The 14,398-nt window shown below is 41.7% G+C and overlaps 1 protein-coding gene across 1 annotated transcript in view; it reads left to right on the top strand.

The window, feature by feature from the left end:
- The first annotated feature begins 611 nt into the window (after positions 1 to 611).
- Positions 612 to 14,398, top strand: part of tbc1d1 (TBC1 (tre-2/USP6, BUB2, cdc16) domain family, member 1) — a 40,216-nt gene continuing 26,429 nt past the window's right edge. The window contains exons 1-2 of the mRNA XM_080463024.1: positions 612 to 789; positions 13,583 to 14,173. Coding sequence (XP_080319150.1) covers positions 721 to 789; positions 13,583 to 14,173 — 660 coding nt within the window. The 5' untranslated portion in view covers positions 612 to 720. The remainder of the gene's footprint in view (positions 790 to 13,582; positions 14,174 to 14,398) is intronic.

Genomic DNA, 14,398 nt, shown 5'->3' on the forward strand with positions numbered 1-14,398 from the left:
ATGACATGAGATACACATTTCTCTGATGGGTGAAATACAGATACTTTTTGTGAATATGAAAAAAATGTTTTACTTTCTGCTGAGATGGTGAAAATTCTTACTCAAACCATTAATTGGCAATCGCCGGTTTGATTCTCACAGTGGACAGGTTATTAATGTGGGCCCCTGAGCAACGCCCCTCATGTCCCCTCATGTCCCCTCATGCCCCTGGGCGCCATAATGCCAGCCCAACACTGCTAGAATGGGTAAAATGCGAAGACTTGGGGGGGGGGGCGGTCATGACCTACAGGTCAAGGAGCAGATTTGAGATAGGAAGCCTGCAGGTTCAAATCCTACGACGCGCAGATCCCCACCGTGGTCCTTAAGCAAGACTCTTGACGTTTGACCCCTATCAGCTCCCCATTATTTCACAAAGTATGGTTAGTTTAGTTCATTGGTTCAGTCAGTGTACTTCCTATACTAGTCTAAATTTGACACAAATGTTCCCATTACATCTAGTTCAGTGTCACAGTATTATAGCCTCACCTAAGGCGTCGGTGTTGTTATTGTGAAGGTTTTCTCCGGAAGCGTCGGTGTGCTGTGGCGGAGCCTGACGGCCCCGCCGCGCGCAGGATCCTCCTCCGCTTCAAGGAGCACAACTTTCCCAATGAACTGATACCGGAGCGTCGCGCGTCGCCTGGAGCTCGTTTAACCGCTCAGATTCGGGCTTTTGTCAAGTTTATGGCGAATGGGATGAAAGCGCGGTTCCAGCGGTTGAACCTGTTCAACACCAAGCAGGAGCAGAAAGATGTGAGTGGACTTTAGAAGCTGTGTTTTTTTTTTTTTTTTTTATACATTTTGTTTTGTTTTGTTTTGTTTGGTCCGTTTAGCTAACGTGAACAGAGACGTTAGCGGAGCAACCTGTTGTTAGCCAAGTTCAACAACTCCAGCAAAACGGTCGTTACCTGTTTATTAACGCCTTATTGTTGTTCAGAGGAGAAGCCTCGTTGAGTTTAATGTCATTTTATTGAGCCGCATGTTTGAACCCGCAGGCTTGTTTTCATGCCTGTTTGCATTGACGGTGTAAGTGAAGAGAATCATCTGAACTGGATCTGAGTGAAATGAAACCACGAATCAAGTTGTTGATGAATTAATTGGGATTTTTCTTCAGTTCTTAAACAATTGTCTGAATCGTGGTGTTGGAAAATTCTCAATTATTTTGTATTTCCATCGGATAACGATGATCATGTCAATATTGTAGCTGGTGTAAAAGTTTAGTTGTAACTTTGGTACTTTAATACATTTAGTGTCGTCTACATCTGTACAGGAGCTTCTAAATAGTTATTCATACTCTCATTTCATACAAACTAAAATGATTTAAGTATTATCTTTGATAAGTTTGCTTCAAATAGAATTGGGAAGAAACTGATTTTATAAAACATTAAAAGTTTAGGATACAGAAGTAAAATATGAAAGGAACTTTTTTTTTTTCGTTTGTCAGTAGCATTTTCACTTTATACAGTTCTAGGAAGAATATCCTTCTTTCAGGCCCTGTTTACACGGCAACATCTCAAGTGAAAACGCTTCATTTTCGAAAGGTTTTGCGTTCACACTGCAACGTTTTACAAACAGTGTCTGTTGACACAGAAACGTTAAACGCAAAAGAAAACGATGTAGTTTTCATGGAATTGAAACCACACACACATGCGCACAGGGAACAATATGCTATAAACATAAACAATGCGAGTGCACGGACATTCGTATGAAGAGACGATGGAGTTGGATTGCCACTCCAGGTGACTCTCAACTATAAAACTACCAAGTCCCAGGAGAGTCGGGACCCTCTGGAGGTGGCCATTGTTCTTATTGTCCACCGACTTGTGCAGAACAACTATTCACGGCCCCCCTCAGTTCAGCTCTTCAGATAGCAGTGATTACAACATGGTCATCTCATGGCACTTTTACAGAGGAAGAACCCGCAGTTCCACATGAGCAAGCAGCAACAAGACGCACTTGTGAAGAAACTTTGCAGAACGAGGCTGCGAGGTGGCAGCTTTCGGCTTGACTCGTTGGGGCTTTAGGGATAGTGAGAGAGAAAAGTACAGGACAGAGAGCAAGAAACAAGTAGATATCAGGCTGCAAGAAAATCCACTTGTGCTGATGAAGCCTCTTGCTGTGGACTGAATGGGGGCAGGCGGCATATTTCCTTATAGATCAAGCAAGAAGGTGGAGGGAGAGGACTGACGAGCTCAAACTTCTTAATAGAGAAGTTAACGTCTTTTCTTTGACCTAAAGTCCATTGTTCACCTGTGTCCTCACATTTTTTATCAGCTCGATATCAATCCAATTTAAAGGATTCAAATAATCCATAGAATAATCATCATGTTACCTCCTCTCCAGCTGCCCGGTCTCGCTGTGGAGCATCACTTTTATCTCTTCATGCTCACATTGATGGTGTTGGTTCTCCAGTGTTACTGGTTACTCATCACCAAGGTGGTTCCATAAAGCTGATTTCATGAAAATCCTGCGTCTCAGTCAAGCCAGACTGAGTGTGTGAGTGAATGAATCATGGCGGCATCACCTCCACAGTCATTGTTGTGATTCCAGGACTTCACTTCTGGAACAGGAGGCAGGTTATTTTTTCACACTATTAGTCACACCATCTGTCCTGAGCCTTTACTGCAGCAGTCTGTTGTGGCTGGTTTCACACACACTCCGCTTCTTAAGTTGTATTAAAGTCGGACGGCAAAGTATAAGTGAGGATAGCAATGTGTGAATGCTCTGGTTTTTAATTGAACCACATATGTGGAATGCCTTGTAATCATTAGTGGACTCAAACCAAAATTCTAATTGGGTTGTAAATGGTATTAATCTGTATGATTAGATTGTTTGATATGAAAAAAAACCCATTTGTGAATATCTTGTTTGAAGAGTTACTTTAAAACTTATCTGATAGCACAACAGGTTACCTTATCACCCGGGAAACTACCATAACATCAATGACTAAAGTGATGGCTAAAATTGTCAAGATGTACTTTTGTAGATTGGATTTTGAATCTCTTTTTTGTTTTCTCTCTCTCTCTTTTCGCTATATATGTAACTAATGTTCTGGTCTTGTGTGTGTGTATCTCCAATACCGCATTTTATTTGATTTCCACTTTTCATGTGACACACTTTGTACTCCGTTGTAAAAACACGCTATTAAACCAGAGGCACCTTCCTGTGTTTAAATAGCTGAAAGTCTGTTAGCCGTCAACCTGCTTTCCCATTCGTCTTTAGTTCTGTTCATTCAATGGCTCCTTGTCTCACCTGTCGTGTTTTTCGCCCTAATGTAAGACAGCCCACCGTCGCTTTGAGGCCTCTGGGGTGAAAAACATTGAGGCTTTCTCACAGCCTCACTGACCTAATTTAATCTCAGTGAAGAGTTGCCTCTGACTCAGCAGAGCCTTTGAAACAAGCCCCTTCATTGTGCTTTTCCTTTTGGCTTTTGAAAGAGTTTGTCCGGGTCACTTTGTGTGTTATGATGTGACTCTTTAATCCCGATAGTGAGTTCAATGTGCTGAGCCCTTGTGGCAAATCATTTTCAATCTCGGTGAAACATTCGGCTTTCCCCCTCCGTTTACTACTGTCCTGTCCCTGTCAGTGATGCATCTCGTCGGCTGTGTGTGTTTATGAACTGAACTTTGATCTCCTCTGAGCCATGTTCCACCAGGCACAAGACTCGTGCACGTGACCACGGGAAATGGGACTTTCAGCCCAATTTCTGCTGTGGTTTTTTTTTTATGGCTGGGTTGTGTGTCACTGAAATTTTCAGGGACTTTTCTAGTCCTTTTGACAGTCGTCCACCTGGTATATACGAACGGGAAGTCTATTCAGAAAGATCGTCTTTATACGCAATAGTTAGTTTGAAGTCGTAGGCTGTTTGAGTCAGTTTTTCCATGGGTGGGGTGGAGGTTCCTACACCCATGTGCCCATTGCACGGGTCATTATAGAAGCGAGCTTCAGATGTTAATTTAATTTGAGTCAATTATTCAACATCGATGTTTATTTTTTTTAATTTCATATCAGTGATGTGCCTTTTGTATCGGGACACATCTGCACTGGGTTCCTCAACCTTATGAATAGCATGGGCTTTGCAGAAAACACTCTGTAAAACAGAGGGCAGTTTTGTTCAATGTAATCTTCTTTAATTTAGTTTCACGGTACAGAACATATTGTATTCAGAAGATGTCAACACATCCATCTACTGCAATTACTTTGTATCAATTCAGAAATCTTGAAGTGGCCTGAGCTGGATAACACGAGATAAACGTAGCATCTCTGAGTCAGACGCTGGTTGTCACATTCAATACACAATTACCTTATAGTTGAACTGAATGCACTCATTTTGCATTATATATGTCATATTATGTCAACTCTTCTAACATGGTCATCCATAGAATTAGTTTTGGGTGCTGCACTTTCACAACATCATCTCGTACGAATATGAATGACCCGATTAGAAGATGAATAGATCCTGGAACAGGGTTTATTTGGAGGAGTTTACATCTTCTCTCTGTGTCTGGGGGATTTTACTACTGGAAACTCCAGTTTCCTTTTAGTTGAATCAAAGTTTTCTCATCTCCAGTGGCTAAATTTATAACTTAAAATAACTTAAATAAAGCTGAATTTATGTCAGGATTCTGTTTTTGTGGGGACACAATGTAATATAGTTTTAATGGAAATTATTATGAATTTCATGGATTCTGCGGTTTTGTTATGTTGGCTCCTGTTGGGAATTTGCTGGTATTGCTATCAACTTTCAAAAATCTTCCAGTTGACTCTGCTCTTCACTTTATCACCACGTTTGACCTCTTTGCTCTTTGCTCTTTTTGCAAAACACCAAAAGGGTTTATTTTGTTTATTGCACCAAACTGCAGCTTCTCGTTTACCGCCGGTGCTTGTGTAACTTCCTCTTTTAGAGCTCAATACTACAGTAGTCCTATTTAACTCTGGCATGTTTAGGAACACAAGCTTTTTCAGTGTTATTCCTCTGTGAGAGGCCAAGTCTGTGGGTCACTGCCTGAGGCAGCGTCCAACTGCCTTCCTGTCTGAGATCAGCCTCATGTAAACGTTCCAGAGTAAGAGATACTGTGTGCTGTGTGTGTCTTTAGCTTAGGCTGCTCTCCGACAACCAAATCCTCTGTCGGCCTCCCTTTCCCTCGCCCATTATACAACTACACATCAGATGTTTTAGCTCTCTGTACGGAGTCTGACTAGGAAAGATGTTTTGGGGCTGAAAATGGTTATGTGAAGAACGAATCCAAGATTAGATGACGGGCGGTGGTGACGTACAAAGAAATGTAGTCGCTGTTTTTTCTGCATGATCACAGAAATGAATGAAAAGAGTGCATGTTCCTTAAAGCAACAAATATTCTTTTCAATTGTATATGAATAAGCTATATGCTTTGTAGAGTTGCTTAAATAGTGAAAGGTCAGTGAATTTGTCGCAGATTGGTGTGATTCATTCCAATTGTTTGTATTATCCAACAACCGGTGCAGACTGGTTACACATTGAAAAGCTGCGCGCAGCAAATTCAGACTTTTCTTTACATTTAGCATTTATCATCAAAGTTTCCAGTCAGATTGTTTCTATTAACAAGACGATATGAACTGTTTGAGATTGTGCTCGGGAGGACGGCCCGTTTGTGATTTGTCTCTGTGTGAAAAGTATTTACACAGGCATATTTCCCGTAGAAACTTGTGAGAGGGGAGTGACTGTTTGAGGCGCTTAAGGAGGGCGATAAGTCTTAATGCTGATGCCATTATCAGTCAGTGGGAGTGAAACTGGGTAGGTGGGCTGAAATACAGCTAGAAAAGTCAAGACCAGTATAATGAAGACAGTCGACTCTCCTCCTCCTCTTCCTCTTGATGGCTCTTTATCACAGAAGGACACAAAAGAGAGCGTAGGAAGGACGGAGAGGGATGAGCAAGGATTAAATGTATCTGTTGATTCAAGTGTCTCAGACATTCGGAACCGTGAAAGTAGCAGGGAGAGAAAACGGGGCAAAGGGAGGCTTGGGGGTGGCAACACAGAGACGGTCTGTCAGTGGACAAATAGCAGACTCTATTCTCATACCAGGATGATTAAACAGAAGCGACAAGAGATTGGAGAGTAAGAAACAGTGTAGGAAAGCAAAGGGAGTTCTCTTTAAATTCATGGGAGAATCAAATGGTCAAATGAAAGAGATATACATTTAAATCCCCGTTTAAAAGATGACAATTAAAACCTGTTCCAATGATAATAGTTTCTCCCGGAGCTTTAGCAAATGTTTGATCACGGTAATTGGTAATTACCAATGAGAGGGTGGAGGCGGAGTCATGAGGCGGTGAAGAGGATTGATTTCAGGGATGTGTGCACAGACTTTGACATTATTAAATAAGTTGAGATGAAAAGAAATGATGTTGCATTTTAAGGTATGTTTCCAAACATGCTGAATGATTGTCAATAATTCTTTGAACTTCTGCATGCATGCACACACACACACACACACACACACACACACACACACTGAACTTAACCAAGCATTAACCATAGCTTGACCATAAAACAGCCTTGGAACTTTTGGAGAAACTTGTGGTTCAGTGTCTTCACCTTTCATCACATGGAAGGACAGATATGCTGACACGAACATTAAATCTCTTTTGTGGCGACTGTGTTCATCAAACAGAATTCCTAAACATTATGGTGTTGGCATGAAACCCAGGAATGTACTTCAGTGACTATTTGAGTAACTGTGGTCACAGCCTTGAAAGTGGAATACAAGGACCTTGGAGCTTTCTAGTATTGAACTTATGTTTTATCACATTTTGACAAAAGAAAAATCAAAGGATCAAAACTATTCTCTCAGCATGGGGCTTTAGGCTGACACACGGATCAGAAGCCGGCGAGTATGTGTTGCAAAGTGAGGCAGGTATTGTTTTGATAAGAGAACGGGAGTTGGCAGAGCTCATGCCAAGGCAAGACGCAGCAGGACCAGGCTGTGAGTGTTTGTGAGACTGCCGATTTAGTAGCTGCTCAGGCATCTCGCAGTAGAGACGTCAGCGCCGTGGCTCAGCCACTGCTTCTGCTTCGCTCATTTGCTTCCTCCTTTTTTGGTAATTGTCCTGGTACACTGCCAGTGTCGTGCGGCGAACTGGGTTCACAATAGCAGAAGCATTGTACATGCATACTGTGTTTGAACTTGAATTATCACATTACATGACTGTTTTTTGTTAGCTTTTTTTTTTTTTTTGTATGAAAGTTTGTCGGGGAGTAAAAAAAACCTACAGCCGTAACCGTTATTAGGATGATCCATTAAACTGCTATAGAAAGTATTCATGAATTAATTTGCATCGCAAACTCATATTTGGGCTGCGGTGGTTGAGTGGAAAGCACTTTCACTTCACTTCAGTTCAAATTGAGGTTGGATCCAGGTTGAGAGGCCTTTTGTATTGGGTTTGAATGGTTTCCCTGTCCATGCATGGCTTTTCTCAGAAAATTGGTGACTCTTAATTTCCCATAGGTGTTAGTGGACTGTCTCTGTGCTCGCCCTGTGATGGACTAAAGACTTACACAGGGTATACGCGCAGCGTTCTGCCAGAGCACGCTGCAGTCGGTTCCAAAATTCAAGAGTATGGTTGATTGAATTGATACTTGTGCTACGCCATCCCAGTTCCTACTTCATCACACTTTGGTTCCTGTTTGTCGCTGGGGTTTGTGTTTAATTATATGGAGGAAGTTGTAAAAAAAGATTGCTGTGGAAGTCCAAGTAACACAGAATCGATGTATTAAATCTTTTTCAATAGAGAGCCTTGACAGCTACACCTTGCTTAAATACATGAATTGAGCTATTTTCCTTTGGAAAGAGCAGAGTTTTCTGTGTATCTGTCTTCATTGCTAATGTGCTGATGCTGCAGAGTGTTGCATGAGATCAGCAAAAGGTAACTAACTAATCATCGGGACAGTATGTCCCTGCTGCTCAGAAGATGAAGCCGGAAGAGTGTTGGAGTAACAAAGTTTGCTTTGTGTATCAGTAATCTGAGCTTCGTCTTATCTACCTTGCAGACTTGACATAAGCAGTTTTTTAACCAGAAGAATCTGGTGGGATTGAAGCGATTTTTGCTGGGTTGCAGATGACTTTATTCTGGTTGACAACAATAATGAGAGGAGGGGTTTTACACTTTCACCTCACAGCTAGAAATTTCCTGTTTGAATCTGCTGTCCTTTCTGTATGGATTCTACATGTTCTCCCTGTGCGTCGGTTCCTTTTCCACCTAGAACCTGAGTCTCATTTCAAAATGTAAACATGTTTTTGTCAATGTGTTTAGAATTTGTTTTGAGTGTTTTTTCCCTGTAATGGGCTAGTAGCCTGTCCAGGTGTGTACACTGTGTTTCCTCCAATGTCAGCAGAGATAGACTTTTGTTTGTCAAATGGCAGTGGCGGATATGGATGGATAGTTGATAACTAGCGCCGCCCACCTAATGCATTTCTTAACTAATTCATCTTTCTGTAACCTTGTCATGTTTTGCTACTGTACTAGACAGTTGTCATCTTTAGCAGGGGGGTAGTCAGGATAAAAGTCAGGCATTTGCAGCTGAACAATTTTAGCCCTGATAATTTACTCCTCAGACTGTTAACAATGCAGACTTCACAGATAAATTGCGGTTACAGTCGATCAGCCTGATCAGTATGTGTTATTAAACTGAGGTTAACACCATAATAAGTGAAATGCATCGACAATACAATCATGTGATTGACCAGTTGATCATGTCTTTGAGTGTTCTTGTGTTTGGACCATTAATGAGTAACAGGGCTCAGTGTTCTCCTGTGTTTACTGGACCATGTGGCCCACATTTGTCTCATACCAACCAAAAATAGCATTACCGTATTTTCACGACTATAAGGCGCACATAAAAGTCTTAGATTTTCTTCAAAATGTGCGGCGCGCCCTATGGTGCAGTGCGCCCTATGTGTGTGTTGTTGTTGTAAAGCGGACGTAGTAGTGAACACCATGAGAACGTTAAAGGGGGAAGTGTGGGCGTGGATTGTATATAAATGAACGGGTATGTGCGTTATGCAGAACATCGTTGTTTTAACAACCCTGAAAATGGCGAAGAGACACGCTTATGAAGCACAGTTTAAACTGAAGGCAATCAGCTACGCGGAGGAACATGGAAATCGAGCAGCCGCGAGAGAATTTAAGATTAATGAATCGATGGTTCGCAAGTGGAGGAAGCTGGAAAACGAGCTCCGACAGGTGAAGAAGACGCAGCTGAGTTTCCGCGGACATAAGGCGAGGTGGCCCGAGTTGGAGGAAAGACTCGAGCAGTGGATCATCGCACAAAGAACGAGTGGGAGAAGCGTTTCGACGGTCACCATTCGACTAAAAGCAGTAACGCTAGCAGAAGAAATGAAAATTGAACATTTCCGCTGGACATCGGTGTGAACCGGCCGTTCAAAGTAAGGCTGCGAGCGGCGTGGGAGCGATGGATGACCGATGGATGACCGATGGATGACCGATGGATGACCGATGGATGACCGATGGATGACCGATGGATGACCGATGGATGACCGATGGAGACCACAGTTTCACTAAGAGTGGAAGGCAGCGCCGGGCGAGTTATGCCACAATTTGCAAATGGATTGTAGATGCTTGGGCTAGCGTGTCTGCTGGCACTGTTGTTCGAGCTTTCGCAAAAGCCGGCATCATTTCCAAGGAGCCGCACGGCACGGAAAGTGACTCTGACAGTGAAGAAAATGAACCTGGTATGTTTGATGGAGATTTAGCGCAGCTGTTCAATTCAGAAACAGAGGACGAGGAGTTCGATGGGTTTGATTGATGACGATTACAGGTAAAAAAAATGTTAGTACTTTGTAATCAATACTTAAATAAAGCACAACCAAACTCAGTTTTGCTCCCGCTCTATTTTTAAATACGCACACTTGTATGCTTGTGTGCGTGTGTTGTTGTAATGCGGACACCATGAGAACGTTAAAGGGGGAAGTGTGGGCATGGAACCCGCGCCCTATAAGCAGGTGCGCCTTATGTGTGTGTTAAATGCAGTAATGGCACACATAACTGAGACTGCGCCTTTTAGTACGGTGCGCCTTTTGGTCGTGAAAATACGGTACATTTTCCATAATACCACAAAATCGCTACTCTTTCAGTCTCCCCTCACTTCCTACACACACACACACACACACACACACACACACACACACACACACACACACACACACACACACACCGCTTTTAATGAAAATACCATTAACTCTGCTGCAGCCATTGCAGTTAGCGACTCATACACTCACACATTATCCAATCTATGACAACAAACATGTACCATCATCAATTACCTATATCAGCCATATTCAATAACATTGTTGTGTCCAAACCTCATGTCCTCACTGTCCACTCTTCAATTTGCCTGTTGTATCTTGTCACAAAATGCTCTTAACATGTATTCCTATCCATTAAAAACACGATACAATACTTGGACAGGAGCTACAGAGCTACCACAGATGGATTTGTTAGAGCATTTGGGCTCATGAGTAGTTGGTTCTATGTTCTTAGTTGTTGTCCATGTGTTTTGTTTCTCTTAAGTGAACTTAAGAAATACCTAAATTACTAATACATGCAAACCCAATTTTTTCTTCAGCTTGTTTTACTTTTAGACGTCATGGCACTTTTTTTTTCTCAGCAGAAATTGTCATAAAACTGCTCCCTAAGGCAGAAAAGTGAATTGCTTGTGATTTGTTTGCCAAGTTAAAAGTTTGGCTTGGATAACCTCTTGTTAACGAATGGCGTACTGAGACAATTGAGGCAACTATATCAGATTGCACCATCACTTCTCATGAGATGCCTGCTCAGATGGATATTTTTACTGTTAATCAAATTGCATGGAAAAAAGAAATCATTCATTCAAAAAAACTAATGTATTGCACATTTCAGAAGCTGCTTCCTTAAAGTCATTTAAACTCTGTTCACCATCAAACTGATTCCCAGTCTCCAATGCTGTGCATTTTGACATTTTTATTACAAACAATGTGCTTCGTCTTCTATTGCTATAGTTCAGATTCTGCTTATATGTCTGTGCATCACTTTTCCTGGTCCCTACAATGTGTCAGCCCCTTTTAATAGTCATGGCAATCCTCAGTGTTGATCATGGAAATAGTGGATACAGAAAAAAAAAACCTGTGTTAACAACAGCCCACAGTTACAGTTCATTATTTCAGCCTGTCCTAATTTAACCCTCAGGAAAGGTTTGTTTTTTCATACTCAGCATCTGTGTGTAACAGAAAACTAAAAGAAGCACATCCCAGCACGGCTTAAGCCTTAAAAATTAATAAAGTTTGTTTTTAGCAATGTATCCCCCAGCAGCAAATAACGGATAAGGTGAGAGAAGTATTCATGTACTTTGAAAAACGGGCTGTTTCTCTCAACAGATGAAAGTGGCTCAGTGCAATTAAAGGAAGTTAAAGCTCCATAAATATGTGCATAAACGACTCTTAACACAAGTCTAAATAAAGGTATTACTTGAGTGATATACCAATTTTGAAAAAGCGGAGACAGATTACACTAAACTCTTTACGTTTAAGTTGAACCGTGATTTTGAAGTATTGTTGCCAGTTACTTCTCTTCTTAACCACACCCTCAGAAGATCGATTTTAAGAGTTTTTAATTTGATCCTCTACAAATGTATCTCTCCTAACTTGTTTTTAATTAATTATATAGACCATGACAGTCTGGTGCAATAAAATGTCAACCTACTCACAATGTAGCGAGAGTCCATTTCTATTTTTTAATAAACATCGTGAGGTTGTTGCCTAAAGCTTCAGTTAAGCACTCGTCACTCACCGCTACCTCACCGTCTGAAACTCTACATGTATACATCAACTACCATGGACTCTAAAGTCATTGGGCTTAGAGTGTAAGTCTTTTTGACAGTAACATTGACTTTGGAGCACCAATATCTTTAATGTGCTACTTACACATGCAAACAAATGCGTGAGCTTCATACTGTCTAAACGTCTCTGCCAATATACTTCTGCGCGTCTATTTTCAAAGTCCGTGATGACTAACATGGCGATGGCCGGAACTAACACAAGCTTCTAGGAGATGTCCAGAAATACAGATGTAAAAAGCACAGAAAATGGACTGTTGTCTCGGTCTATAGCTGTATGTGGAACTAACGTGGAGTGTTTCTCAGTGAACTAAGAGATCACATTGATTCAGACGTTGCCACTGATAACTGATCTCTGTGAGAAAATGGTGAATCTGTCGAGGTTTAGTTTCAGTTTTCCAGCATGAAATGACTGGTCGGACTGCCGGAAGATGTAGGTCGTTCATGTGTCCTTGAACATGCTTGCTGTCCGATGTGCGTACATGTATACCAGTGCTTTTGTGTAAATGCCAAATAATATAAATCTGGACTAGATCAACATGTGGTAATCCTGAAAGCAGACCAGTGCCGTTTAGATCCACTTCAGCTGAGCTTGTCTGACCATGTGTCAGTCACACATTTCCAGCAGTTGGCAGAAAGTATTTAGCTGGCATGCAAAAAGCCAAAATGCACATTACCACTATGTCATAATAGGAATAGTGGTAAACATTCTGCTTTAAATAGTTTTTTATTAGGTAAAAGTAGACATTACTGAGAAAAAAAATGGTAACTAAATCTTATAAGGCTTGACAGTGAAAAAGAAAGGAGGTATGAGGAAAGGAAAAAAAAAAAAAAAAAAGGCAAAACCTGCTTTGAGACTTAAGGTCTGAATTCAGCTTCTTTTCAGCTCAAGAGGAAATCACAGTTCAAGTAATTCATAACACACTTCCCACATTATGAGCAGTGCAGCTCGTGAGGTGTAGCTCCTATATTGGGAGATGAAAAAATAGCTTTCTGGGCAGTGTATCTTATGAGCTATGTCTTCTATTTCTCATTTTTGTATCATAATAATGAAAAAAAGTAAATCAAATCAAAATATATGTACATGCTTCCTGCAAGTGCTTTTTATTTTTTGCTTTTCTTTATGAACCAGAGCTGTGATATTTGATGTGTTGAGAGTCACCTCAGCCTTTTAAGATGTTTTTTTTTTTTTTTTTTTTTTTGGACTGCGGTAAGAAACTGGAGTACTCGAGAAACCCATGCATACACATGGAGAACATGCAAACATTCTTGTCTAACCTGGACTCAAATATATGGTACCAACTACTAAACTACTCCAGCTCAAACAAAGCAATTCCAAAGTGTATGTAGTGTGGCAGAAATAAGATATGTATATAGACTTGTGGAAAAATGTCAGGACTTTCCCATAATGTTGTGAATTTACAGATCATCTGATGCAGTTTTATTTCTTCTTTCACTTTCATTGTGTACAGGCAACCAGCCCATTGTTTCGAGTTGTTTAACCTTATTTGGAGTCAGGGGGATGTGATCATATTATACATGGATGCTAAGCACTCATATGTTCTGCTCAAGCCATTAGTAATATTATTATAAGTCTAGACTGTCCGGTCAAATGACATGCAATTACCAAATGAGTGATTACTGCAGCTCTTATCACTTTCCCCGCTCTCTCTCCAGGTCCCTGAGATCATCAGTACATTGAGGCAAGCTGGCAAAAGCTCTGCACGCAACAATGACGTCGGCGTCGCCCCCAGCAAGACTCGCTCAGGCTCTGGAGGCAGCGATGCCTCTGACACATGTATTTCGTCTCTCTCTGCCACGACATCCTCCTCTGCATCCGCCCCTGCTGTGTCCCCAACAGTCTTTGCCAAAAAGTTTGAGGTATTGTTTTGTGGCCGTGTGAGTGTCGCTCACAAGAAGGCTCCGCCAGCCTTGATTGACGAGTGCATCGAGAAGTTTAGCCAGCTTCATGGCTCAGGGACAGCTGCTAAAGGAGGAAATGGCGGGGGGTTGGCCGGTGGGCTGAAGAGGGCATTGGCCTTCCAATCAAATGGGCTTGGAAATGGTTCCGTTGGTGATGGTGCGGCGAGGAGCCCCACCCCGGGGGCACGTCTATTCAAACGAGACCCCAGCTTCCCCTGCCTCCAGGCCCTGGATGAAAATGGCTTGTCACCGGAGATTTCTAACACCAACACTAAGGATCCAGTCGCCCGCTCTGCTCAAGTGCAGCCCACCAGTCTGCAGGAGAACAGAACCATGCTGTTTACGGTAATTTTCACCAGTGAACATGCGCACACTCTAAATGTCACATTCCAATACCCATCCATCCATTAGTTAACCCATCCATTTTCCATATCGATGTTGTCCAAACTCTTTTTGTGGGAAACTGGAGCTTATCCTAACCAATTCTGCATGATTGGCCCTGTAACCTTGACATTTCTCTTGTCCATCACACGGCTTAATGCATACAATCACTCAGTCACTCCAACTGCG

Source organism: Lipophrys pholis, assembly GCF_963383615.2.
Source record: "Lipophrys pholis genome assembly, chromosome: 5".
Lineage (NCBI taxonomy): Eukaryota > Metazoa > Chordata > Actinopteri > Blenniiformes > Blenniidae > Lipophrys > Lipophrys pholis.